Source organism: Pseudopipra pipra, chromosome Z (assembly GCF_036250125.1).
Source record: "Pseudopipra pipra isolate bDixPip1 chromosome Z, bDixPip1.hap1, whole genome shotgun sequence".
NCBI classification, from domain to species: Eukaryota; Metazoa; Chordata; class Aves; order Passeriformes; family Pipridae; genus Pseudopipra; species Pseudopipra pipra.
In genome coordinates, this window is record NC_087581.1 from 74590689 (window position 1) to 74615759 (window position 25071).

A 25071-nucleotide genomic window follows, 5' to 3' on the forward strand; every position below is an offset into this window, starting at 1 on the left:
CTCAAGTTCGTAGAGAGAATGAATGTATGCGAGATAGTGAGGATAACAACAATACAACCCCTGAATGCCTCAAAGTCTTCACGATTTAAAAGGCATCCCAATTTCCTCCAAAGGTGGTGGCATCTCTCCAGCCGTCCATGGCTAATTTTACAGGAAATGCAAAACGTTATTTAAATAGGACTGCGCATTAAACTCCAACTATGCCTGATGTGGCTCTCAAAGTACAAACCTATCTCCCTCTCTATTTTAATTTTAAAGTAAGTTAGCAAACACTTCCTTCCTAATCCCTGGGGAATATCTGTATGGTGACACAAATGCACAAATTTATGACAGTAACATAAATGCTCCTCCGAAGTAATGTGCAACATTAAGTGAAATCGTTTCCTGGAAAGATATTATAGGTATCTATATTTTATTTGCCATCTTAAACATATCTGGGTTTTTATGACCTTATTTTTAAAATGTATTTCCTTTTTACATTTCCTGGTGCAAATGGACTGCATAAATAAGCAATGTGCTATGAGGCTTCAGACTAGCCGATAAACCCTTTCAATTTTCATGCCAGCTTCTTCTTTTGTAATTCAAATCTGGCTGAAAACTGGCAGCTCTGAAAACTGAAACAAGCACTGCCACAAATACCTTGTAATGCTATCGACCTTGTCTGCCCATGCAGTGAGAAAGGGGGATGCATATGTGTCTGCAGTCATCCAGATAACACAACTCATTTTTTTGGGGGGATAACAGAAGCCGGACCCGGACTGCGCACCCAAAGCAGTCATTACCAAGCAGGCTGGAGAATAAGTCTCTTCAAAATACACGGCGCATTTAAAAACCATATACAGGGCTCAGCCACTGCTTTCATTACCAATTTTAATTTAGCTCCTTCAGTTTGCTAGCCAGATAAACTCTTTAGTGCTGTTTTTTAATCTATTTGCCACATTTTATGTTTAAGATTATAGTAATATGGGACAGGAGAAGGAATCACTTTTGGAGGAAATAAAGAAACAGATCCGCTTATCGGCGCCCATCAGAAAGTTCATTAATCAGCCGGGCTTTGTGCCCCCTAAATTGAAAGGTTAAATAATCCTCTCAGGAATATTTCTCGGCACCGCCGCCAATTGTCCGGAGAGAAGCTGCCATTCACCGCGCTCGGGATCGGTGACAGGGTATTTTACCACCGTTTGGGCCCCAAACAATGACGGACAAATGGCCTGGCTCACAAAGAAACCTTTTAGTACACGGATGGAGAAAGGACCACAAGCTTTGAAGTGGGGTGGGGGAGGTGGGGAGAGGCCTTGGAGAAGGAGGAGGAGGAAAAGGAGGAGGAGGAGAAGGAGGTGGAGACTCGTGCACTGGGACACGTATATTTTATTTGAATGTTTATTAGGGGACCAGCCAAACATTTTTATATATATATGTGTGTGTATATATATATATATATTTATGTCTATAAGTGCCTGGGCACAGCACTGTGCACACACACGCACGCTAAGCGTATGCATACTTACACATACATTTATACATTAATCTGAACACAAACATTTGCAAAGCCTGTAAAATTGGAAGATGAACAGAACTAAAGCATGGTTATATTTATTAGCTAATACACCAGGGAGCCCAACAAACCCCAAGGTTTTAATTTTTACTGTCATTCTGGATGATTTACAGCTTCCTTTCTCTCTCTTTAACCTTCACGTTGTCTGCTGATCGCCCCTCACCGTCGGACGCAAAAGGAGGAAGTACAACATCTGAAATAACTTTCTTATGGGAGCATTCTTAATAAATACTTCTTGATAAATATATTCTTAATAAATATTTACTTTGAAGTGATTTCTGATCACAGCTAAAATTAAAGAAAACATGGAAAAAAATTGTAGTGCTCCCGGAGGATACAAGATGCCAGGCAAGCAGTGCCTCAGTTTGCGAGAAGTGAGTTTTGGGACATGTTCTAAATAGACAATAACTAAACATTTCCCTTTAAACTGATGAGCTCTTTAGACTGCAGCATCCTTTACCAACTGACAATTTTGCAGAAGCACTTTCCTTACATTACCAAGATGCCAACGGCATGTGTTAATGTTTATCCATCTCCTTATAATTTATATGTATTCTCCATTAAAGACCATCATCTATATATTCACCATTGCCATAATTATTTGTACCTAGCTTTATGACGAGTGACATTCATCCCAAATATGTCCTTGCAGAAACACTTGACAGCCTGTATACAACCACTGATGAACAAAAGCTTCTCCACATTCTTCTTGCACATCTGTTTTTTAAAATTCTTTTCAATTCCTTAAAGTTTTCACTTTAATATGACTTGGTACTTTCTGAATAGTCTACAACATCTAAAAATGGATCAAAGCATTTCAGATTTCTGCTCTCTCACACGATATAAATATGCTGTTTTCTCCATGCGAACTTTTGAGTATCTCAGTGCTATAATTTTTTCAGTCTTTCCCTCTTCATGCCACCATCAGAAAATCAGAATTAATTTAACCAGTGTCTCATCTGCCATCAACAGTGCAGACAGAAACTGGGCATCTCATGCAAATCCGGTGCAATTAATTTTAAAGGAAGAGAGATTTCAGGGTTATCGCATACTTCACAGAAAGCCTCCAGTGCCTGTGCTCCTGCATGGGTGTTCACCACCCCTTTTAAGTGCCAAAGGAAGTTACAAAAATCCTTTAGAAACAGAATTAACTGCACAGTCAAGAAACAACACAAAACTAATTTCTGTTGGTTATAAGATGAGCAGTGACTACAGGTGCAGAAACTGCAAATTTGAGAAGAGGAAAAAGAAAAAAGGAAAAAAAAAGACAAGGAGCTTTTGGACTCGACTGTGGGGAAGTCTGAACCAGGAAGTGACCATCCTTCCCTTATGAATTTCTCACTTGCTATGACGTAAAACCAGTACCTCTTCCTCACCATCCCATACTGGCCAACACCGTACCATGGAGGCACCAAGTAGGGACCAGGGGAAGGGGCCTCGTCAGGATAATCACGGATTGGGGTGCCAATTCCATCACAGGGATGGCTGTTGATGTCCATTCCATTATGGAGGGGGGGCTGTCTGTGCCCATTTCTGAGTTCCACCAACTGTTGGGGTATGTTTATCAAATGTTAATTTAACCCAAATTTGACACTGAAAAATGAGTCAAAACCAGAGGCCCAACTTCACTCCCCAGTAGCCAAAAGTTCCGTGAGATGTCTCCTTCTGTGGCCCTCCGTGGGTGCCACTGTGTGTGTTCACACATCGTGTGTTCACACACTGTGCACCTCACCCACACCTCTGAGGCTTCTCAGCAAGAACCTGCTTACGGCTCTCACTTCCTCATCACTTTATGTGGGCCCTCGGTTCCTTTTAATTCCCTTTATGCTTGATTCTTCAACATTTGAAATCAAAATCAGGATAATTCTGTCACGGGGATAGTAACTTTTCTATACACATGACAGGACCTAACAAGATGTATTAATATCATTGACATGATAGACCCTCTTGGAATTAAATCAGTGAATATTTTTAGGGAATCCTAAGCTGTAGATTATTAACATGATCGAGCATAACTTGAGGAAGTTACTGTCTCACTGGCAGGAGCTCTGGGCTGCTCTGACATACGAATCACTGGCAGGATAAGCCACACAGTGCAAACAGATTTAGTGACATTTTACATATTTTCCATTTTGCAATACAAAAATATATCAAAATACTTTTTTATGTTACCTATGTGCAAGTGTGATTTTTTTTACATCTTAAAATGTCTGCTAGATCACAGATGATGTTTCCTATGGAATTTTGAAACCAGCTCTAAGTTCTACTAAAACTTAAAAAAGTAATCTTCATAGCAAGTTTGGAGGAGTAATTTTCAGAATATAGGAACTTTGAGTATTCATACATGGCATTGACTGCAGAAAGAGGGCACAGAAAAACACAATTTTTTTTCTTAAACATTTTTAAAATGCATTGGAAACCTCATTTTAGCTTGAAAATTCTATCTTCCTTATTTACACGGTTAATACTTGAAATAGTAAAAATTATTTAAATACTTGTGTAGATTCACCTTTTCGAACTAAAGGAAAGAGAGGTGAAACTTTCTGCCAGATTTGTAAGCATTAAAGAAAAGATCATCTTAATCCTTTCCCTTAAAAGAACTGTAGTTGAGTATATGGAGGGGAGATATTTTAGCAGCAAAGCTTCCCTGACTATTCTGTTTGATTAATTAACCCCTCACCCAACAGCTTTGGTGAATTACAAAAATAACCCAAACTTTGCTGGTTTTAGGGTGTGCTGGGCTGGAGGGACACATGTCACCAAATGTCACATACTGCACAAACAGTGTCCCAGGCACGCAGGGGTCAGACAACCAGATTTAAAATGTTAAAATATATTGATTTCCATCTCCTGCTCTTCTCCCTTTCCCTTTTAGAGGCAGACCCAAAAGACATTGCTTTTGCAGCAAACGCACCGCAGTAGGGGTTCTCTAAGGGATGCTGCTCTCCCAGCTAAACACCCCAACAACGTTACTTGGACCCCCAAAATCAGGGAAGTGGGAATTACTTCATTCAGCTTTCTATTCAACTCCCTCCCTACTCCCAGACTGTTTCCAGAAACATACCAAAATGCAATTTTTTGGTCAAGATGTAATTGGTCTTTAACACTCAAATTAAAAGCACTTTTTATTTTGTTTTCTGGGGAAGAAGTGGGGAAGAGCACAGGACAGATAGAGGTCAGAGAAAGCAGGACACTTCCCACCATGGTTAATACATGATGCAGGTAAGTAGCAGTTGAGGCTGTGCTGCTGGAAGGTCCTGCATCCCACTAAAAATGCCTGCTTGGGTCCTTGCAGGACATGTGACATAATTATGTAAGGTTACTAAAGCTACTTCTTTTCCTTGTGATATTTTAAACACAGCTTCCAAGTAAAAATTGAGAAAGAACCCTTAGCTAGCATGCTTTTGTACCAAAAGCTACAGCATGTGCTTTGAATTCATAAAATTAGCATTTGTTTCAAGACCTGAAACTCTCTTTGTTTTCCGTGAAAAAAAAAAAGCTATCAGAAAGGTATGCTGCCTTTTGTGAAATGTGATTTCTTTGCAATAGGAAAAGATTTGGGGTTGAGGTTTCTCAAAAAATATGTGAGACTCGAAAGAGAACGGTAACAGAGGGCAAAATACAACTAGTAGGGGAAAATAAACATTTTGTGTAGTAAAATCCTCCTGCCCAGCATGCCGACCCCCTCTGACATGCTGGTTTTCTCCAGGACAGCTGTGCAGGGCGGACAGCATGGCAGGAGCATCTCTGACACTGAAAACCACTTGCAAACGGGCCCAAGCTTGGACAATGCAAACTGATGGTTTAAAATCAAAATATCTGCCTGTTGCTGGCCAAGCTCTGCCCCTTCTCCTCCCCCAGCTAATGAGGTGAGCACCTTCTCTGAGGGCAGGAAATCCTCGTGAACCCAAGTACCTCTAAGCAGGTGTGGGGACAATGTCGTGCTCCATGCATTTGTCTCTCCCCAAACCCCACAAGAACCAGAGTCATCTTTACCCTAAATCCATATCCCTGCGAATTCTGGGTTGCCTTCCCTGTAAAATATCCCGCTGAATGGATACTGAAGCGTTGTCATGTGAGGGGCCGCCCTGGGATTCTGAAATATGAGAAATACACGGCCTGTCTCATAAACGAGGTGGTGTTTTTACCAGTTACTAGAAATAGCCTTAAAACAGCTGGAGAGGAATTGGCCAGGTGCTAGAAGCATTCTAGAGGAGTGCACTGATCCCACAGTCCCTGGCCTCGTGTCACGCCAGGGTCAGCAGAGTCCTGCAGCCGTGTCACGGCCAGGGCTGCAGGGAAGCCAGGGATTAACCTCCTACCGAAAATACTGCTAAATCCATCCCTTCCCTCACCTAAAAAAACACCCCCCTCTGAAAACCAAATGCGCTCTCTCTCTCTCAAGCTTATACATTTTTTTGTCAGAGTTGTAGTAATTTAAATTTTCTGTTTCTGAAAGTCATACCTTAAATAATTGACTTTCTGGGACATGACTTATATTTTTATTTCAGGAAAAAAGTGGTAGGCCACAAGGAATTTTAATAATGCACACAAAGAAATCTGAGCGCAAAATTTAAACACAAAAGATGCATTGTCCCTTCATGTCCTTTACACACAGGGGCCATACCGGTCAGTTCCTGGTTCACCTTCCTTTATGTAAGCGGATTAAAAGTAAGATTAACAAACTGTCAAAAAGAGTGTTAAATGATAGCTTCTGCTAGTTAAAAATTCTGATGGTTCTAAAACTCTGTTGGTGGCCATCTTGGCCTGGGAGCTTTCATACAGATGAGACTGGTGAAGGCAGGACATGGGGGATGGAGAGGCACTGAGGCAGGAAGGGGTTATTAAAAATGAGTAATCCCTACAGAAAGAAAACACCTAGGCCCAGCAGGATCCATGTTTTAACACACACATCAACACTGAGAAACACATCAGGAAAATAAAACCCCTGCTCTGCCTATTTTAGGGACAGAATTTCTTTACTCAGTTGTTTTTTACCGAGGAAGATTCTAACACTTTCAAAGTTCATTCCTGGGGTATCCACATCCTGCTTCTAAGACAGACTGGCCATGTCCATTCCTGTATGGCACAAACCGCCCTGACAATGCAAATGTGGTGAGATCCTTTTCCATCTGACACCAACACACGCTGAGGGAGCCCTGTGCACCTCCCCTCGGTGCCCCCAGCACTGCCAAGGAGTCTGAGCTGCACTGAGGGGATCACGGCACAAGTGCAGCTTCAGGCCCGGAGCAAAACAGGTTCACTATGCACTGAAAATAAATAAATGCCCTCCTCTTCTCTCTGCTGAGTCACCTGCTGGGAGGAAATGCGGCCGCTCGCAGCAGCTTCATGGGGTCGCTCGGCCAGGGGTGACCACAGGGTGACCACGGGATGAGACCCACCCCACAGAGCTCCCTGGAAGGCCAGCCCGGAGTGGCAAGACACTGGCACCAGGACAGTGGCACCGACAGGACACTGGCACCAGGACACTGGCACCACCAGGACACTGGCACCGACAGCAGCGGGGAGAAAGGCTGTCCCCACAGGACCTGTGCTGGACCCCCAGCTTTGCCCCTCCACTGCATGACCTGCCAAGGACAGAGCTGCCACTGGGCACGTAGCGAGGTGAACGGGCAGCAGGTCAATCTTGGACGGCAAATGCATTTTTTTAAGAATAAACTGCAAAACTGTACCAAAAAAAAAGAAAATCGTGGAGTGCTGCCTTCTCACAAGTTTTTCCACTGACTTTTTTAGGGTTATTTAGGGTTTAACTTTTTTGTTTGTAGTAAGAGGGCTATAACCTGGCCTGAACTCAAAATAAATAATAAATGTCTCTACTTTTATAACTGAAATTTGAAACGACAAGAAAGAGCCAAGTGCTCTGAGGGTGAAAAAGCACCCCTGTATCTTCAGTGTGGAGAGGGGATGTGATGGCATGTCCTGTGGAAAGAAACTAACTTCACCCACTTATAAAGCTCTGATTATCACAGAGCCCTTAGACTTAAGTTTCATTGAATACCATATGATAATATTTTTTTCCCATCAAAAGGCAAATTAAAATATTCCAGTTATAATCCTTTTTGCCATTTCTTTTTAAGATTCCTTGTTCTGGGAGTCTGTTTTTGGTTGGAATAAGACATTTCTGTTCACACAACAAATTATTCGTAATGTGCCCAAATGTGTCACCACGGCGGCCAACGTCAACAAACCCCACCACCATCCCCAGGAGCAGAATGGGCTTGTTATTGAGTCATTGTTCCAGTCCCCCCAGCACCATGCAGGGGCTCTGAGGAGTCAATAGATGGCAGTCCATCTCCTAGGAAAGCGCTGGAAAACGAGTAAAATAACCAAAAGCCTCACAAAAGAGAGAGGTGGAAGGCCATGTGGTTCTTCACCAGCATTCACAGTAATTAACTAAGAATACTTTATAGAACGTGAAACATTTGGACAAACTGTGGTGGTCATTTGTGAGTGATGCCAAAAAAAATGGTGTTTTATCACAAAACCTGATGCCTGGGTTGATCTGCACTAGATGGACCTGCGTGAGGGACGCTCACCACCAATTTATGAAAACCAGTTTAAATCTAGTGGTTGTATCCATGGCTGAAGTGCAGGAAAAGCTTCCCGTGGTCCCCAAGGACTGGGCAGCCTCCGTGTGCAACAGCACAACAACACTTTCATTTTAAACTTCTCTTATTTTCCCCTAAGCTGTTATCCTGTTTCTCCTGAAATATCTGTTCTAAGCTAGGAAAATTGTACGCTAATTTCAAAGTGAAATATTAATATGCTGATATCAGAGTTAAAAAATCATGGCTTTTTGTTATGATCCTATAAATATATATAATATATAAAAAACATGCATTATTCTAACACAGAAGTTTTGATTCTTGCCAGAACATTATTTACTTCTGTTCTGCTTTGGGTGCAAAAGAGAATATTTAAAGGGAGTAATGAAAGCCAGGACTCACACTTTTAAACAATTCAGATAATGGAGTTTTTTTCAATTTACTTATTGTAAATATTGAGCATGTCTTTTACCACACAAATTTTTAAATTCCAGGCTTAATCTGACTGCTAATGTAACTTTGAGCCAATGGGACTTTTCTCATGCAAAAAATGGAGGTGTGCAAAGCATTTCCCACATGTCAGAAATGTGGATTTTTTTCAGATAATCTGCAGTTCACTGAAAAATAAAAAAAATATTTATCAGAAGCTACAGTCTGACTTGATACCAATTAATCTTTGCGTGCCCATATTTGACCACATTCTAAAATGCTCTTAAAATGAACCATGAATTTCAAAATGTTTTTAATAATACACTCATATTCGTAACCACTAATTTTCTAACAAGAGCTCTTTATGACATACATTTTTTAGCTTTATACTAAATTAAATGTAAACCCTGAATGCTTACTACAAAATCCACAGCAAAAATTTTCTATCTCAAGATACCTCAAAATCTGGCCTAGTAACAACTTGGTCAGATTTAAACTAGTCCACACTTTTTTTACAGAAATAAATATTTTCTGAGTGTTGATGGCAACTCACTTTTTGAGGAATTTTCATTGGTAGGTGAGACTAAAATTAAATTAAATCTTCTATCTCAGTAAAAACCAAAACATAAGATACTACTGCACCAAACATACCTATCAGATTATTAAGTTCCAAGTATCATAAACATTTCATAAATTGTTCTTACATGCACCCTCAGGGATTATAATGAAAGATAGCATTTACCTTTTTCCTTCATCCAGTTTTAAAACAGCAAACAAAAATATTCAGTGAATGCACCTTTTGCTCATGTTAAAAAAAAAAAAACCAAAAACCAAAAAACAACAAAAAGTCTTTACCAATTCTGTTTAAAAGTAAATTCTCAGGAAGGGTGGACGATTTCCAGAGCAGATCTTTGTGTTAAAAGTCTTTATGCACAAAACACAAGTGTGAGGCTTTAAGTGCAGATTTCTCCTATTCATTGAATTTAGAAGCAAAAAAGCAGAAAAAAGAGCATTCCACTGCCATGAAGAGGTGGAGGAACAAATTATAAAGCACATCCCATCTACTGCTTCAGAGAAAAAGTGAAAGACCCGAAAGAAAAGTAATGGAGAAACTTTTCTACTTTGTTTTGAGCAGAGAGTGGGGCTTAATTATCTGTAACAGCGAAATACGTGCGAGGCCGATCTGAGGAGCGACGACAGAAAAGCTTCAGAGGGACACCAAAACCCTGATCTTTAAAGGGGTTTTTATGTATGACAGTTTTAGAAAATAATATATTCAAAACCTGTGACACCAATCCATGGAATATTTTCTTAACTGGGTAAATATCGTAACAGGTTTCAATATTAGCCAAATTTGTATGCATTTTGTTTATTTTTATCTCTATTTTACATAGGAGGAAAAATCTTAAGTAATACACTGGTACAGTTCACAAAGTTGTATTTTCTTGTTTCAGAGATTTAACATCAACTAATGCAGGCCAAAGAAGCAGTCATAGCTATATTCTGACCAATTATAAATTATCTGCAACAGTTTGAGTTTATTTGCTCAAATTGCCATCTCCACTCTGACTGAGATTTATTTTACTAGTTTAAGAAGAAAGTTTTGTCACACAGAGTGAATAATTACCAGCATCTGGGATATCTGAGATGGGATTACTGCTCCTGCTATGCATCCCAACTTAAAATTTAACCCTCTTTCTATGTGTAAATGTGGTCATTGAGAGGAGAAAAGCAAGGCACTCATTTGATTATTACAGTATTAAAAAAAATCAGAATTCTAGAGATGTTTAAAAAATAGTGACAGTGTTTCATTGCCTTCTTCAGTTCAAAAACTCTTCAGATGTTTATTATCTTCTCACAGAAGATGCTTGTCTATATTTTATGGTCAGCAGTTCACAGAGGAGTAAATAGGTTGGGTGTAGAAGAAAATAAAAAAGGTGTTTCTACTTACTGTTAGGTGATACTGCCTCCATATTTCTGGGCAAGCCTGGAAAATAAAAATATTGATCAGCTAGGAGCATGAAACAAGGTGCTTTACAGCCTGTTGGTTTTGGCATAACACAGTATCCACTGGTGTCGGTCACAGGAAAATAAGAAGCTTAACTGAAAGGGTCTGCATTTCAGCTTCAAAAACCTGGCTAGACAGTTTAATTGAATTTTACACTGGTTTAACACACTCCCTGCCATTGTCAGAAAGCCACTAACAGTTTTCTCTCTGCCCTTCTTCTCCGAGGGGCAGAAGTTTGTGAGAGCAGTGTGTCTGTGACTGTAGGGTGCATTAATGCTGCAAAACAAACAGGGGCAGATTTAAATTCTACATTTCTGACATTTTAAATTTACATAATGCTCTGGAAATTAAATCACAAGGTGCCTTCCTTTCATGTAGGAACAGAAATATTTTATCTTTTTTGTACATATCTCTTTCCTAATCAAAATATAATTGTTACACGTAATAATCCTCAGCAACCTCGTGTCAGACGAGTTGTAAACAAGAACCATAACAGATTGCTTTAATGTTTCTATTTTTACAATGGCTTGCTTGCCTTTTTTTTTAATTTTTTTTTTAAATTGCCAGACTCTCACATCAAATCCTAAGTAAAAAAAAAAAAAAAATCACACCTTAAATCCTTTTGTAAAAAAAAATTTTCAGAGCAGGTTTTTCAGTCATAGCAGTGACACAATAGATCTGAGGGACACGAGAGACAGGAAAAAGGGAAATGTGGATCTTTAAACAAAATCAGAATGTGTTGCTGGTCACTGAGGCTGAGGTCACTCTCTCAGGGGTTCTTAATGCTTTTACAAAATGTACAAAATTTCTGATGGCCCCCGAGCCACAGACAGACATGGAAATAGTGTCACTTTTTGTCATTTCGGCATATAGTTACTGCAGTGGAGAGCTTTCACTTCTGTTTAGAACATTTACTCTCTTATTAAAACTGCTCCTTAGTGATTTAAACAATTAGCAATTTGGTTTGTCAAGCTCTAGTTTCAGTATTTTAAGAAGAAATATGAGTTATTCCATGGTTTCTCCATAACATGCAGCTGCAATTTCAAACGTTTGAAGCCTCACGACTACTCACAAAGGAGTACTATTAACATTTCTTTACATTTCAAATAAATTTTTTGCTCAAGCCTAAATTCCTGCCTTCTTTTATTCTGATGGAGCGCGTCAATTAAAAAGACCCCACACTTTAACCAGTATCTCTCAAAATAAAATCCAAGTTTTCACCAGTCCCCCCTATGGCACTGCATGTTTTTCCCGTGTGTGATGGAAATGATATTATTTATTATTCATTCCACCAGTAACACAATTTTCTGCAGAAAAATCTACAATCTGTTCTGTCTAATGGTTCGACATTTCTCCTCTTACTCAAATAACGCGTGTAAATATTTGAGTTTTATATTAATGTTTCTATAAAGGAAATGTGTGAAGGATATCACATTCCTCACTGAGGATCTGATGGTTTGAACACACTCGAGCTCTTTTTGAGTGCAAACAAAAGGATCGTCCTCCTTCCCTAACTTACACAGGGTTCAGAGGTGCGACACATAAACACTCTCTAACCTGTAAAATACTGTACCAGACACCTCAGCATCTCCCGCAGACCTGAAGAGGCTTAAGCTGTGCTGGAGAGCTGTGCTGGTCTGGCTCAGGGGTAGCAGGAATTTATTTATACATTAGTTCTGGATAGTTTTTGATTACCACAGTGTGCCCAGGCTAATATGGTTGAAAAATCGCAATCAACGAGTTGTCCTATACTGGCAAAATGCCACTCTGTGGTATGACCTTTACTCACATGACAGCTATTTAATAATCCTCATAATAATAAAAATTACTTTGTTTTTGAATAGTCATTTGGTTGGCTATTTTTTTCAATCTGGACACAATGACGTCACTTTGAGTGAAAATCTGTAACTCAGAGTGCGAACCACAGTTGGCAGAGCTCTTGCTAAAACTCTGGGAGAGGTGCAGTCCTGGTGCCTCTGTGGTGCTGTCCAGTGGTGGGGTTTATCCTTAAGGATGATTTAAAGGGGTGGGAAAACAAAAGAGAGTCAAGGAAGAAGATGGTGATGAGGGAAGATTGTCTAAGCATATCCCTTCATTCAGATGGTGACTTGGGGTAATACTGTTCGCCATTAAGAAGTTGGGTACAATAGCTGAGGAGGGGCGACTATTAAACAATGGCTTTTTAGAGGTGATGCTTTTAACCTGCTACCTCCTATCAGCTCACGGTTATTGTCTGCATCTTTTATCGTGGAATGACAAAAAGTATAATTAACAACTACTACCAAATACTGGCTCCTCAAATGAAGCGAGAGGGTTTGCTATGGAAGAGACCATAGCCAAACAAAACTGCTGCCAAACCTGTGATCTTCCTTATTTATTTGGAAGAACTTAGCCATGAACAGCCCTCGTTTAAAGAAAAGCCCTTGCACTACACAGCTACTATTGGTAGTGTGATGAAGTACATTAAAATAAAATTGCATTTATTTCCTGCCGCAGTGGTCTGACCCTACTTGCACGTAGATGTACCAGCACAAAAAGTGCCTACTCCTGAGGGCAGTGCCAGTGCCACCGCGTGGCTGCTGCATGGACAGGCAAGGGGCACGTCCCCCCACCTGCCCACACCTTTGGTCACGCAAGCACTGGGCCATTATTTCCACAAATCCATGCCACTGTTGCCTCGGACCATGTCCAGTCAGCATGGATGGGTGGCTGACCCAGCGTTGGGTACTGCACCGGGCAAATCAGGGCTGGGTGCTGCATGTTTTGACCCGTACTGAATTTTATCAGGTGCTAATTATTGTTTTACCAGAACAACAGCTTAATGCATCTGTTATTTAATTCCCACTTCCCTATTCTCCAATGTGAACATCAAAGAAAATAAAACACTCAATCTCAAACAGCCCCTGACAGCAGACCGGGACTTGAGTGCTCAATAGACGAAGCCCTTGCCACCAGTTCTCATATTTCCACAACAATGAACAAACACAAAACCGGCACTAAGCGGCCTTTCCTCCTTTCCGCTCCCCTCGGCCGGTCGTCTGCCGAGAGGGCCCTCGACGTTGGCCCTGCGGGGCGCGGGCGCGGGGGAGCGGATTAGCCCCGCTAACATGCGAGCGCCGGCAAAAGGGAAGGAAAAACCCTGCTACTGTATTTGGCGTATGAATAACCAAAATGCACGCGCTGACAGGAGACCGGGACAGGCCCGCGGCTCCCCGGGAGAAAATGTAGCTGTGATGAGTGACAGGGCTTTCAGGAAATATGTTCACAATCACAGACAGTGAAGGCCATGACCTAGATCGTTTAAGAGCTTGTCTTGTCAAATTATCAAAAGCTTCTTCGTCTCTGAATAAAGAGTGACATAAGTGAGTGTCAGAAAGCTGCAGGCTGACAAGCCAAGCATACAATAACAGCATGCACGTCACATACTTGCCGAACACCGCCACGGCTAGCGGCAAATCTTAATGAGAGCGCGGCTGGCCCAGGAGACTTGGGTCCCTGCTGGCACAGCTACTCATCTCGCAAAAATCCTTCAGCTCTGAGTCAGTTATGGTCTGACACGACGACTACAATTACTAAACACAACTTTTTAACAGAATCCTCTGGTGCTTTGTCAAAGCAGCAGCGGCTGCTTGGAGCTGCCCTGCCGCAAGCCACCACAATAAAACAAAAGATTTGCCAAAACACACACTTTTCATCACCTCCACATGGGAACTGCCACGAAAACACACAATGCTTCCCTTCAAAACCACTCCTGCACGAGCAGATGTCGAGACCTCTCCCCACGCTGCTGCCGCAGACGGCCACCGGTGCTGGTGCCAGGCAGGCAGAGCTGAGTAGCTCCTGGCGCCATCCCTGCTGTTGGTAACGTGGACTTACACTCACCCTTAGGTGGACATGGATGTGCCAGAGGTGTGAAGGATGGGGGATGGTGCTGGAGAATGAAGGAGAAAGGGCAAACCCTGTGCTCTCTGCCCAGGGGAGGGCTGGGGGCCTTTGGTGCTGCCAGTGGGAATAGGCCACTTGGCCACAGGGACACCAGCCACACCTGTGGATCCACCCCTGCACCTCCAGCCCCATCCCAGCCTGCAGCAGTGGCCACGTCCCGATGGTGAGCAGTGGCACAGGTTCCGGAAACAACAGAGGCATAATTTCCTGGGAGAGAAGAGGCCAATGGCGGCTTGTACAGCCAGAGAAAGTGTCAGGAAACATGGAGAAGATGCCAACTGATATATCTGTCTGGTTCCCTGGAAGGAGCGCTGCTGACAGGGTGTTTAGGGCACTGGAAATGAGGCCCCCAGGCCATCAGGCACAGTATGGCTGCAGGGCACATATGACAACATATGTTCAATAACAACTAGATGAGAATTCCCATTTTACAAGAAGTCATATGGGAAAGACAAGGGGTGATGGCTACAAGTTACTCCTGGGGAGATTCCAGTTGGACACAGGAAAAGACTTTTCACAACGAGAACATTCATCTCCCTAGGGAAGAGGGGGATTCCCCAGCATTGGACACTCATAGGATTTGCCCAGAGAGCATTCTGGGCTGTCTTGGTCCCTTCCAACCTGGTGTTGCAGGATTCTGTGATTTCTCTTCCATGAACTGCTCCCATTTCCTCTGGAGGCAGAGCAGATCTGCATCCCTCAGTAAGGAGGCTCACAGGTCTAGTAACAACTGCACAGAGAGTCACCTCCTCCTGTCTTTTCCCAACCTGGCTCCTAGTGTCAGGTGTGCTGGAAGAAACAATAAACAACTGATTCTGGACCACCATCACAGATGATTCTGAAGCTCTTCAAATACCCTTCCCTTTGTAATCTCCCTTCCAGGCTGAGGAGTTGTGGCTGTGCTGAGGGATGCAGAAGAGAAGGACCAAAGTTGTGCTGAGGTGTCCCTTGCTTTTCTGATGATTCCTAACATTTCACTAGCTCTTTTTTATTACAGCTTGTGAAGGCTAACCTGATTTTTTGTGGGATCATATCTCACAACTATAATCTGAGTCCTGAATAGTAATGCTCAGAACCTATCATTTCATATGGCAAGATGTGATTATTTTCCCTGGTATTTTACTTTACATTTACTGCCGCTCAAGTTCATCTGCCATCTTACTGTGTTCTCCCTCCAATTCTTATAGTCCTTGGGCAGTTCTTCACAGTTGGCTCACAGCAATGACTCTCTAAGTAATTCAGTCTTCTCAGCAAATCTTGTCACCCATTGTTCACCCTTTCCCATGTCACAGTAGCATATCCCACCTTCATCCTCTTACTCCATGCCTGTTTAGTTTCCTTAAAAGCTTTTGGTCAGGAACTTTGTCAAACATCTTTTGGAATTTGTAGACTATGTCAACTGGATCATGTTGACATACGTGCTTGTCAGCTTGCTCCTTTGAAGAACTTCAGAGATCCCCAAGAAGTGGGATTTCCTTCACAAAAGCAGCCTGGAATCCCCCCATGTATATCATATTTACACACCCATCGCAATGTGCTGCCGCTGTGGTTCCTGCCCACTGGCTCAGTGCCTGTGGCTGGTGGGCCTGGACCCGCAGTTCTCTCTGGGACCCCAACTACACACTGTCCTTGTATTTGCCACTCAGTTACCACTCAGGCACCAAGTACGAGGTGTCTCACTGCCATCACCAACTGGGTCATTTCACCTTCACATTCCTCTGCAGCTTTTGAGCAAGCATTACCCTGTTTTGGTAACAGGCTTGCACTCACAGGTTCATGATAATCCTCACTTTCTCTTCAATTCCAGACATATTCCGTGGTGATCCTCTTCACAAAGAAAGGTTTCAGTTTGGGAAAGCAGTTTCTTCCACTATGAACATCCCAGATGCAAAAAACCCCAACCTTTAAGCCAACAGCAGCAGCCTTGTCCTGTCCAAGCATTCCCTTTGTGTCTCGATCACCTGTTGGCCTCACAGGAAAGATTTACTGTTGGTTTTGATTGCTTTGCCTTTGTTCTGTCATGCTGTCTTTCTCTTTGAGGACAGGGCAGGAGAGATATTGCTCTGACACCCCAGTGTGCACGGCCCAGGCAGCCTCATGCAGGAGCACAAGAGAACTGCCCAAAGTTTCAAAGACAAACCTTTCTGATTTAAGGTGGACCTAATGAGCAGAAAAAAAATATGCTGTGATGTTCCTGATAACTAGCACAACTCAGGTGGGATCTAAAATTTTGGATGATAAAGGACTTGTGGTTCCTTACAGAAAAGAACATCAGTTCATGAGATCTCACGTCATAAAAAGTATAAAAGAGGAAAGGTGGCAAAGAAAAGATGCTTCAGATTACAGTTTTGTCTCTCTGCCTACCAGACCAGGGGTGCAGAAATGTGCCATTCACGTTCTTTAAAGGTATTGTGTGCACATTAGCTATAAGTAAAAGTACAGCTAGAAGAGAAAGATTGAATTTGAATTTCCAATATTATTAAAACATTCAAATATCATAAGAAAAACCTCCAAATGTGCAGGGTGTCCTCCACACATCCCACGTACTACCGCTGTCTGTGCTGAGCCTGTAACACACTCTTTGACCAAACAGAAGAAATAAAGGCAGGGAGGACACATTTACAAGGAGATTCAAGTATTTCTGAATTTCAAAAAACCCAGCACCACACAGGTGTATTTGAAAAACAAACATATAGGCCATTATCTTTAGATACTCAATGAAGTGTGAATGTATGCTGATGTTATCACAGTTTGCCTTTTATCCTCACCTTTTGTGTTTAATTTGAGGAAAAAAAATAGCATAAAATGTTGATTGCTACATATAGGACTGAATTTTTGTGACATATAAAACCATAATAATATCCTATAAGAGAGAGAGAAAGAGTGAAAGAAAGAGAAAAATATGTTTAATCTCCCTGTGAATTACTTAAGTAGGTCATATAAAAACCAAAGCCTTCAAACTGCTCCTCTCTAATAATATTATAATTGATTAATAACTGATCATAGGGAAAAAACATATCTGGAGCTCTTGGAGAAACAGAGTTACTCTTTACCTCTTGCTGGCATGCTTGCAGCATGCTGTGTCTCCTGATTTCAACCTCCCTAGATCTTCCACTCCACAGAAACGAGGATGTTTTTCTCCACCCCAACTAAACTGAACTAAAGACCGAGTGTTTACACCACTTTGGTTTGGTTTTTTTCAACCATTCTCCACGAAAACTGGGATAGTGTTAGGTAAAGACTAACCACAACATTTTCATACACTTACATAAACACACAGTATGTAAAATGAAAGAAACACAAAGAGACTGTAAATTCAGTGTTTGACAAACACAGAGCCAGTGATGACTGAGCTCTGCCACGGGCCATACTCACATCAGCATAGTGGCCCTTCATGTCACAGCGGTTGCAGTGTTTGTTCCAATAGGCTCTCTCCAGGCACTCCCTGAAATAGTGCCCGGGCAAACAGCAGTTCAGACAGAAACGTGCTGGGCAGCTGTGCTGCAGATGGTCTTTTCCTGCACATAGGCAACAAGGGGGAACTTTCTATGGAGAAACAAAAAAAGAATCATGTGAGAAGGTTTGAAAAGATAGAAGAAAAAAAGAATCAAAAGAGGAAATTAAGAAGAAACCACCTCAAGTAAGTGCGTATGGCTCCCTAGGACTTGATGTTGTGTTTCATCAAGGAATCCAAGCGGAGCAAGAATATGCACAGAGTAAAACTCAAAGCTGTGATTCCACAGACTCCCTGGATTTCTTGATTTGGACCTTGTCTCTGCAGCACTTGTTGAATGACCAGTGCCAGTGGTCTGTGCTCAGTGAACACAGTGACAATGATTGTGGTATCTGGGGACATGGGTTAGTGGTGGGCTTGGCAGTGCTGGGGGAATACTGAAACTCCATGATCTTAGAGGGTTTTGCATCACAGGGTTTTTTTCTTCACTTACTACACTGTCTTTACCTCAATCCATGAGATTTTCTTTCTGTGGTTGAGTGGCTGGGTAGGTGCCTGGGGCCAGCTGAGCTCAGCCCAGCCCAGCCTCGTGACTTACACAATTCAGCACTTGGAATGACAAATACAATGTGTAGAAAAGTATTCTGAGGCCAAGTCTGTATCTCTGTAAATCCAGTTCTCCCAGTGAGTGAGTGTATTTCCCACCAAGGGTGGATGGGATGCAGTCACTCCGTGTCCCCTCATGGATGACAGCCCGGGGGACTGAGGGTCCTACAGATTCCATTGTGGGGGCTGGTAAATTCAGGCTCTCACATGAGTGCCCCCACTTCTTCACGGTGCAGAGACTGACTTTTAAACTGCTAACCCTGGGACAAACCTTCTCAATATTTGGCATCTATTTGAGCTGCTTAAAGTTAGCTCCAGTTTTGTCTTGTCTACGATTTTTAACATTATTCATATCATGGTTCATTATACAGATATCTGCCTCCATTTATTTACTAAGGCTGTTTTTTGGATTCCTTAGGTTCTCCTTGTTGAAAATACAATTGAAAAATATTTTACATCTTCAAACTGTTTTTACAATATGAAAATAAGATGTTTCTGTATTGCACTTCACTCCTTTTTTGCTCAGTCTATAGCAGCAAGGTCTAGTGGAAGGTGTCCCTGCCCATAGCAGGGGGGTGGAATGAGATAAGTTTTAAGGTCTCTTCCAGCCCAAACCTTTCTCTATGATTCTCTATGATATGATTCTGCATATTTTTCTTTTATATAAACAATAAAATCAATGACCTCCCCAAACAGATGGATAATTTTATACAGTAAATTGACCTTGTGCAAGGTATTCTGCAACTGAGAGCAGTCCTTCAAAGAAAGGATAAACCACTGAAGAAAAGCTTCTAATGGCAAGTGCAAGGGAGTATTAGGAAAACCAGCTGCATCTACGAGTGATTTAAGTGTTTCACTTACCTTTGGAGTGGGACTGTTCTTGGACAAATGTCCTGGTCTGTTGCAGTTCCTGCTGGTGATGTTTCTGTCAGCTGTGTAGTACCTTGTGCTGCTGTGCCTCACCCTGGCGTAGTTGGAGATCTGGGCCTGGTAAGAAATGGGGAGAGAAACGCATTTACCACCTGAGATTTTGTGCTTTGGTGTTTGTTAGAACTGGGAATTGTAAAGGTCACTGCTGGCAGTGATCAGTCAGATATCTAATGTTTCACAAGTACAGTTTACACATACAGGTCTGGAATGGATAATTCCACTACAGAGAAATCTGCATTGTCTGGAAGAAGCTCTTGTTCAAACTTCCACTTCAGGACATTCTTTTTTGCTTTTTAAAACTGCAGTTATGAAGTTTTGCTTTCCGTCAGTTAGGCAAGACACTTTTACTCACTGTGCTATGTCATGACAAACTGGAATTTTCCCCAGAATAAGAATATAACATTAATTGCAAATGCAAGTTATACATTCCCTTGCACACATTAAAGAAAACTACTTGGACAAAATACAATGCTAAACAAGTCTGGACCAAATCTGTAATTTGCAATTGTAAAGAAAGATTTATAAAGGAAAAAAAGGAGAAAAAAAAAGAAGCTGGAAACAACTGTCTTTCTCTCAGTGACCTCACACATACTTTCTGGGCAGACAGATAGAATTGAAAATCCTATCTACAACCTTCATTGCCTAGTAAACATCACAAGTTTTAAAAAAATAAATGAAATTTTGGATGAGTGAATGGGGAAGGTTATAAAAATACCATTTCTCTTCAGGGAAAGACTTTGTTAATGTTACTTGATTGCATCAGCTTTACTGGACATTGGAAAGAAAAAGGGAAGGAGTTGGACCTGGCAGCTGAAGCTCACTCCTGGATGCTCCAGCACCTTGCATGAGAACTCCAGGCTGCAACCTCCCCACACCCACCCGTGCACTGAGCCTGACCCTGGGAAAGCACCACACACCACTGGCTCCCAGTGCCCCCTGACAATGGGATCAGGCTTCCACGAAACATCTCTGGGCCTCTGAAGAGACCAGAAAGGAAGAGATTATGTCCTCCTTGCAGAATCCACGGAGGTATTCCAGCTCCCGGCATCCCTGTCCCTTCCTGCCTCTGTTCTGACTGCAACTTGAGAACTCCTTCCTCCCATGGGAGGACACTGCTTATGGTCTCACACAAACACCACAGAAGTGTTTTTCAATCACATTTATCTTGCTTTGTTTGTTAATGAGCATCAATATAAAGAATTACAGAAGAATTTGATTGTCTGTGTTACCTCTAAGTCTTTATCAGAGACGGACCAGTCCACATCAGCTTCTCCTGAAAAACAGAAATAAAATTAATTATATTTAATTGACATGACTATTTTTCTATAATATATTCAAAATTATAATTATTGCACTTACTGAAATTGCAAACAGATTTTGATGTACTAAAGAGGAGAAACTATTTCCGTCTTTGGTAAAGGAAAGCTATCAACCCACTGGTCACTAAATCTGCTTCACCTGAAAATCAGCACATGCCCAGCTACTGAGAGGACTTTATCTGACACCACCCTGTTGTCCTATCCCCTGGGGTATAAATTCAGGTGGGGATATAACTCCTCCAGAGGCAGGGTTTCCAAAGGTTCTGATTCCAGCCGTTGGAGTTATCCCTGCCTGTGCTTGTAGAAATGCCTGGCTCAAGTCCAGAGGCTGCAATGGGGGGGGGAGCACATGGAACAGCAAGTTAATGCACAGAATACACTTTTCCTCCTTGCAAATTCTCCAAGTCTGTGTCTCCAGGCCTGCATCCTGACTGCTGCATGCCAACACAACTGAGCATAACCTCAGCCACCCAGACTGTAAGCTCAGCAACTCTATTTCCAAACAGGGTTTAGTAATGTGCAATAAATCAGGAGGACACACTGAATTATTGACTGTCACGCCATAACCTTCTCACATGCAGCCTTTGGGCTGGCAGGAGTGAAAAGAAACAAACCAAGAAGGAAATGAAAGGGCAATAAGCTAAAGGAATAGGGATGCAGCTACAGCTGTTGAAAAATTCTGCATGTCGACACCGCTGACGGCTCCGGCTGCGCACACACAGCTGTGCTGCCACAGCAGCTTCCACCTCTGTGCTGGAATAATGGAGGATTTGTGCCAGTGCAGGTCCTCACCTTACCTATACTTTTACAGCAAACATTACAACCCATGTGCAAATTAATCCCGCGTGTTTGCGGACTTTTTAATGCAAACTGTCCCATCCTGATCCCAGAGTCCATATTTGAGGCATTCACATGTGTTACTAACACAAATCACAATAACATCGTGAGCTACAAACAGCAAAAAATTATCAAATTTTGTTTGTACTATTCATTTCCATTAGAATGTGGATGACCATGAATTAAATTTATATAATCTGTAATGTCATGTCTAACCATTTACTGAAAAAGTCAGTAATTTTGGCTGAAGCTTGTGACACAGTATCTGGATACCAGATACGTCACTCAGGTCCTTTAGAGCACAACAACTGCTTACTGCTGCTCTTCATCTAACAATCAGGGCTCACACCATCTGCTCTCACCTGAATATGCCAATGCCCAGCTCCGAGGCATTGATAACACATTAACTGGCCTGTTCATAAAGTGATTTGAACAATGTGTGAACCTGAGTTATGGTACACAAAGTGACTGCCACTGCCAGACTCCAGCACCCCATGACCAGATTTGTCACCCCAGCATCATTTGGGACAAGGAATCATCCTCAGAGTGGGAGGTGGAACCCTCCAGGGCCCTGGGGAATGCTGCCCTCGTCCCCATGGGGAGGACAGATGGGACAGGTTTGCGTCTGTGCCCTTTGGCAGGAGCAAGTTATGGATATACCTGAGGGGAAATCAAGCCTTTTGGGGCCTGATCATGAAAACTGAAGAATGGACATATTTGAGTCATAAAAATACTGACATATTTGAGCGCATTATTTATAGCTCAGAAGCCTGTTAAGGAAATTCATTCATAAAGGAAAAGGTATTTGTAATTCAAAGCTCTGCCCTGGCAATCAGCACCATGAGTACCGTGTTGCACAGAAACACACACACAGAATGGCTGACAGTTCACAGATCAAAATTACCAGTGAATTAACTCCTGTTAATCACTAGGCATGTCCTTCCTGAGGTCAAACCAACCAAGTTTCTCTTCTTCACTGTCAAAATCCCCTGCTTCTCAGGGGAAAACCGCAATACAATGATTCAAATGCTCCTGATGCTAGAAACTAAAAGTGCTCAACTCAGAAAATACATACAAAAGCTTTAAAGCTGAATGAAATATTACATCAAAATCTTCCTTTACTAAATCTGTTTGGTGATCTAAAAGTTAATTCTAACTCACAACAGATTGCACAAGGCTTTGTTTTCATCCATAATAAATTCTTGAGATCGAAACGTGTAGGGAGAATTCTGCTTCTGCAATGAAATCTTGCTGTATAGACACATAGAAAAAACTTCAATGATACTTCTTGCTGACCACAGTATTTTGTCTGGCACTAGATTATGAAATAAATCACAAAACTCTGCTCAAGTTGACAGATACCTCCTCTTCCTCTGATTTTGCTTTCTTATTTGGATGAACTAAATTTGTCCAGTAGGCACTCCCAGTGCCCCTGGGCTGGCTCCTGGCCACTCCACCTCCACTGGCCCTACTGTTCCCTTGGTTCAACCACCAGCACCAGCACCCCTGGTGTGTTGGGGACCACCTTGTGCCGCACTCCCTTTGGCCTGTAGCACCCATCATCTTTGTTTTATTCCTCCACGCTCAGCCTCATCTGGTCTGTGTCTGAGATCGTGGGAGTGGAGAAGCTCTTCCCAAGGATGCAGCGGTGGCTTGGCCGTGGTACTGCACCCAGAATTACCACAGGATGGGTAAGGGTGGCAGGGACCATGGGAAGGGTCACCAGCCCCCTGATGTGCCTGAGGATGATGCTCTCCCACCCCAGTCTGGGGCAGAGAGGGCAGTTTTGGCCAGAGCACAGTCACCAAACAACGGCACCAGCTGCTGAGAGCTCTGTCCTCACAGAGCCTGGCATGATGGCTCCTGTCACCTCATGTTCTCCTAGGCCATGCCAGTACCATGTTACAGCATTTCACCCTTTTTTTTAAGGTGGACATGAGCACAGAGAGTAGATATCTGCCAGAAGGAATGGCTCTAAGTGCTTTATTTTTACTTTTACTTTACTTTTACTCTTTAGAAAAAAGCAGCTCAAAAACTATTTAGACTGTCTCTGTCAAGACTTTCCCCCTTTTCTGTGGAAAAGTTGCACATACAAAACTTAATTGAAGGGTCCTGTGAATTGAATTAAATCAAACCAAGAACATCTTTGACAGATCTGTGCTTTTAATCTTCTTGTCTTCCTTTTTTAAAAGCTATCTCCTTTTTAAGATTATATTAATTTCTATGCTAAGTTTAATACTGAATAATTCTTATACTAAAATTTTCTTAATTTGTATACTTAAAAATACAACATATAAACTTCTTCTATTTATACTTTAAAAAATGGTTTTATCAAACTGCAGATCAGGGAAGAAGAGAAGAGGATGCAAAATATATACCATTTATATGAAAATGGAAGCCCTGCACAAGGTTTTCCCTTTATCACGTATCACACTTTGGCTGTCCTGTGCCCCTATACAATGGGATGAATGGTGAGCAACAGCTTTGCTTTTATTTAAAGAAAAATTTTGAAAGATCATTGGGATTCACATGTATCCCTCCACCAGCATGAAAATGTAAATTTCCGAGCAGCGCGCAAGGGTGAAGCCAGATTTAGGACCACTGTTCAATGTGCATTCAAACCTCCCTTCTTTCATCCCAGACAGGGAGAGGAGGGGAGGAGGGAGAAGGAGGACCAGCAGTCAAAACCTGAAATTGCCTGGAGGAACAATCTGCTTCCACAGGAACAAAACACTGACTCAAAATAAACAATAAACTGTTAAAAAGATTTCCTTATCTGCTGTGCAGCTCCACCAGGGACTCTGGTGGCCAAGCAGGTTGCCCTTGCCAGGCAGGGCATCTCTGGGCACAGGCTGTGACCCCCTCAAAATAAGACTTGTATTTCACTCATCAAGGCTGGGAGAAAACACGTCCCTGCACCAAGCTCTGCCTGCCCTGCAAGGGTTTGCGTCATCACCTTCTTCAGCAGCTGAGAGAAGCTGCAGAGCACAGTCATCCAACTTTGAAAATAAAACACTAAATTTCCTAAAAGGAGAAGGCAATTAGTCGTGTCCCCCCTTCCTTCTAATTGGAAAATATATGCAGACGTATTTTATGTATTTTACTTTATGATCAGCCCAGTGAAATAGGACACTTTGAGCTGTGGCAGCATGATACGTGGCCTGAAGGGCAAATACATTTCAAAGCTGGGCTTTAAAAATTGGATTTTGACTGCTAATTAATATAGCACATTACAGAATAGAGAACCCTAATTACATTCTAGTGCAAGACCTCCGTGGCAAGGACTGTTTCAGACATATCTCTGAACATGCCAGGACACAGTTTCTGCTCCTACTGGAATAACATTTTAAAATTATAAGCGTTAAACCCCCTAAAAATCATCTAGAGTTGTAAGAATTTCACATCGTGACATATTATATATA

At 42.0% G+C, this 25071-nt stretch overlaps 1 protein-coding gene across 4 annotated transcripts in view; it reads right to left on the reverse strand.

Annotated features, from left to right (window-relative positions):
• The window catches only part of ZCCHC7 (zinc finger CCHC-type containing 7), an 86513-nt gene that overhangs the window by 9185 nt on the left and 52257 nt on the right, over positions 1-25071 (reverse strand). For all 4 annotated transcript variants that reach the window (XM_064642478.1, XM_064642476.1, XM_064642477.1 and 1 more), the window contains exons 5-8: positions 20723-20766; positions 19425-19550; positions 17879-18049; positions 10502-10537 (exon numbers count right to left, since the gene is read on the reverse strand). In XM_064642478.1, the coding sequence (XP_064498548.1) occupies positions 10502-10537; positions 17879-18049; positions 19425-19550; positions 20723-20766 (377 nt within the window). The remainder of the gene's footprint in view (positions 1-10501; positions 10538-17878; positions 18050-19424; positions 19551-20722; positions 20767-25071) is intronic.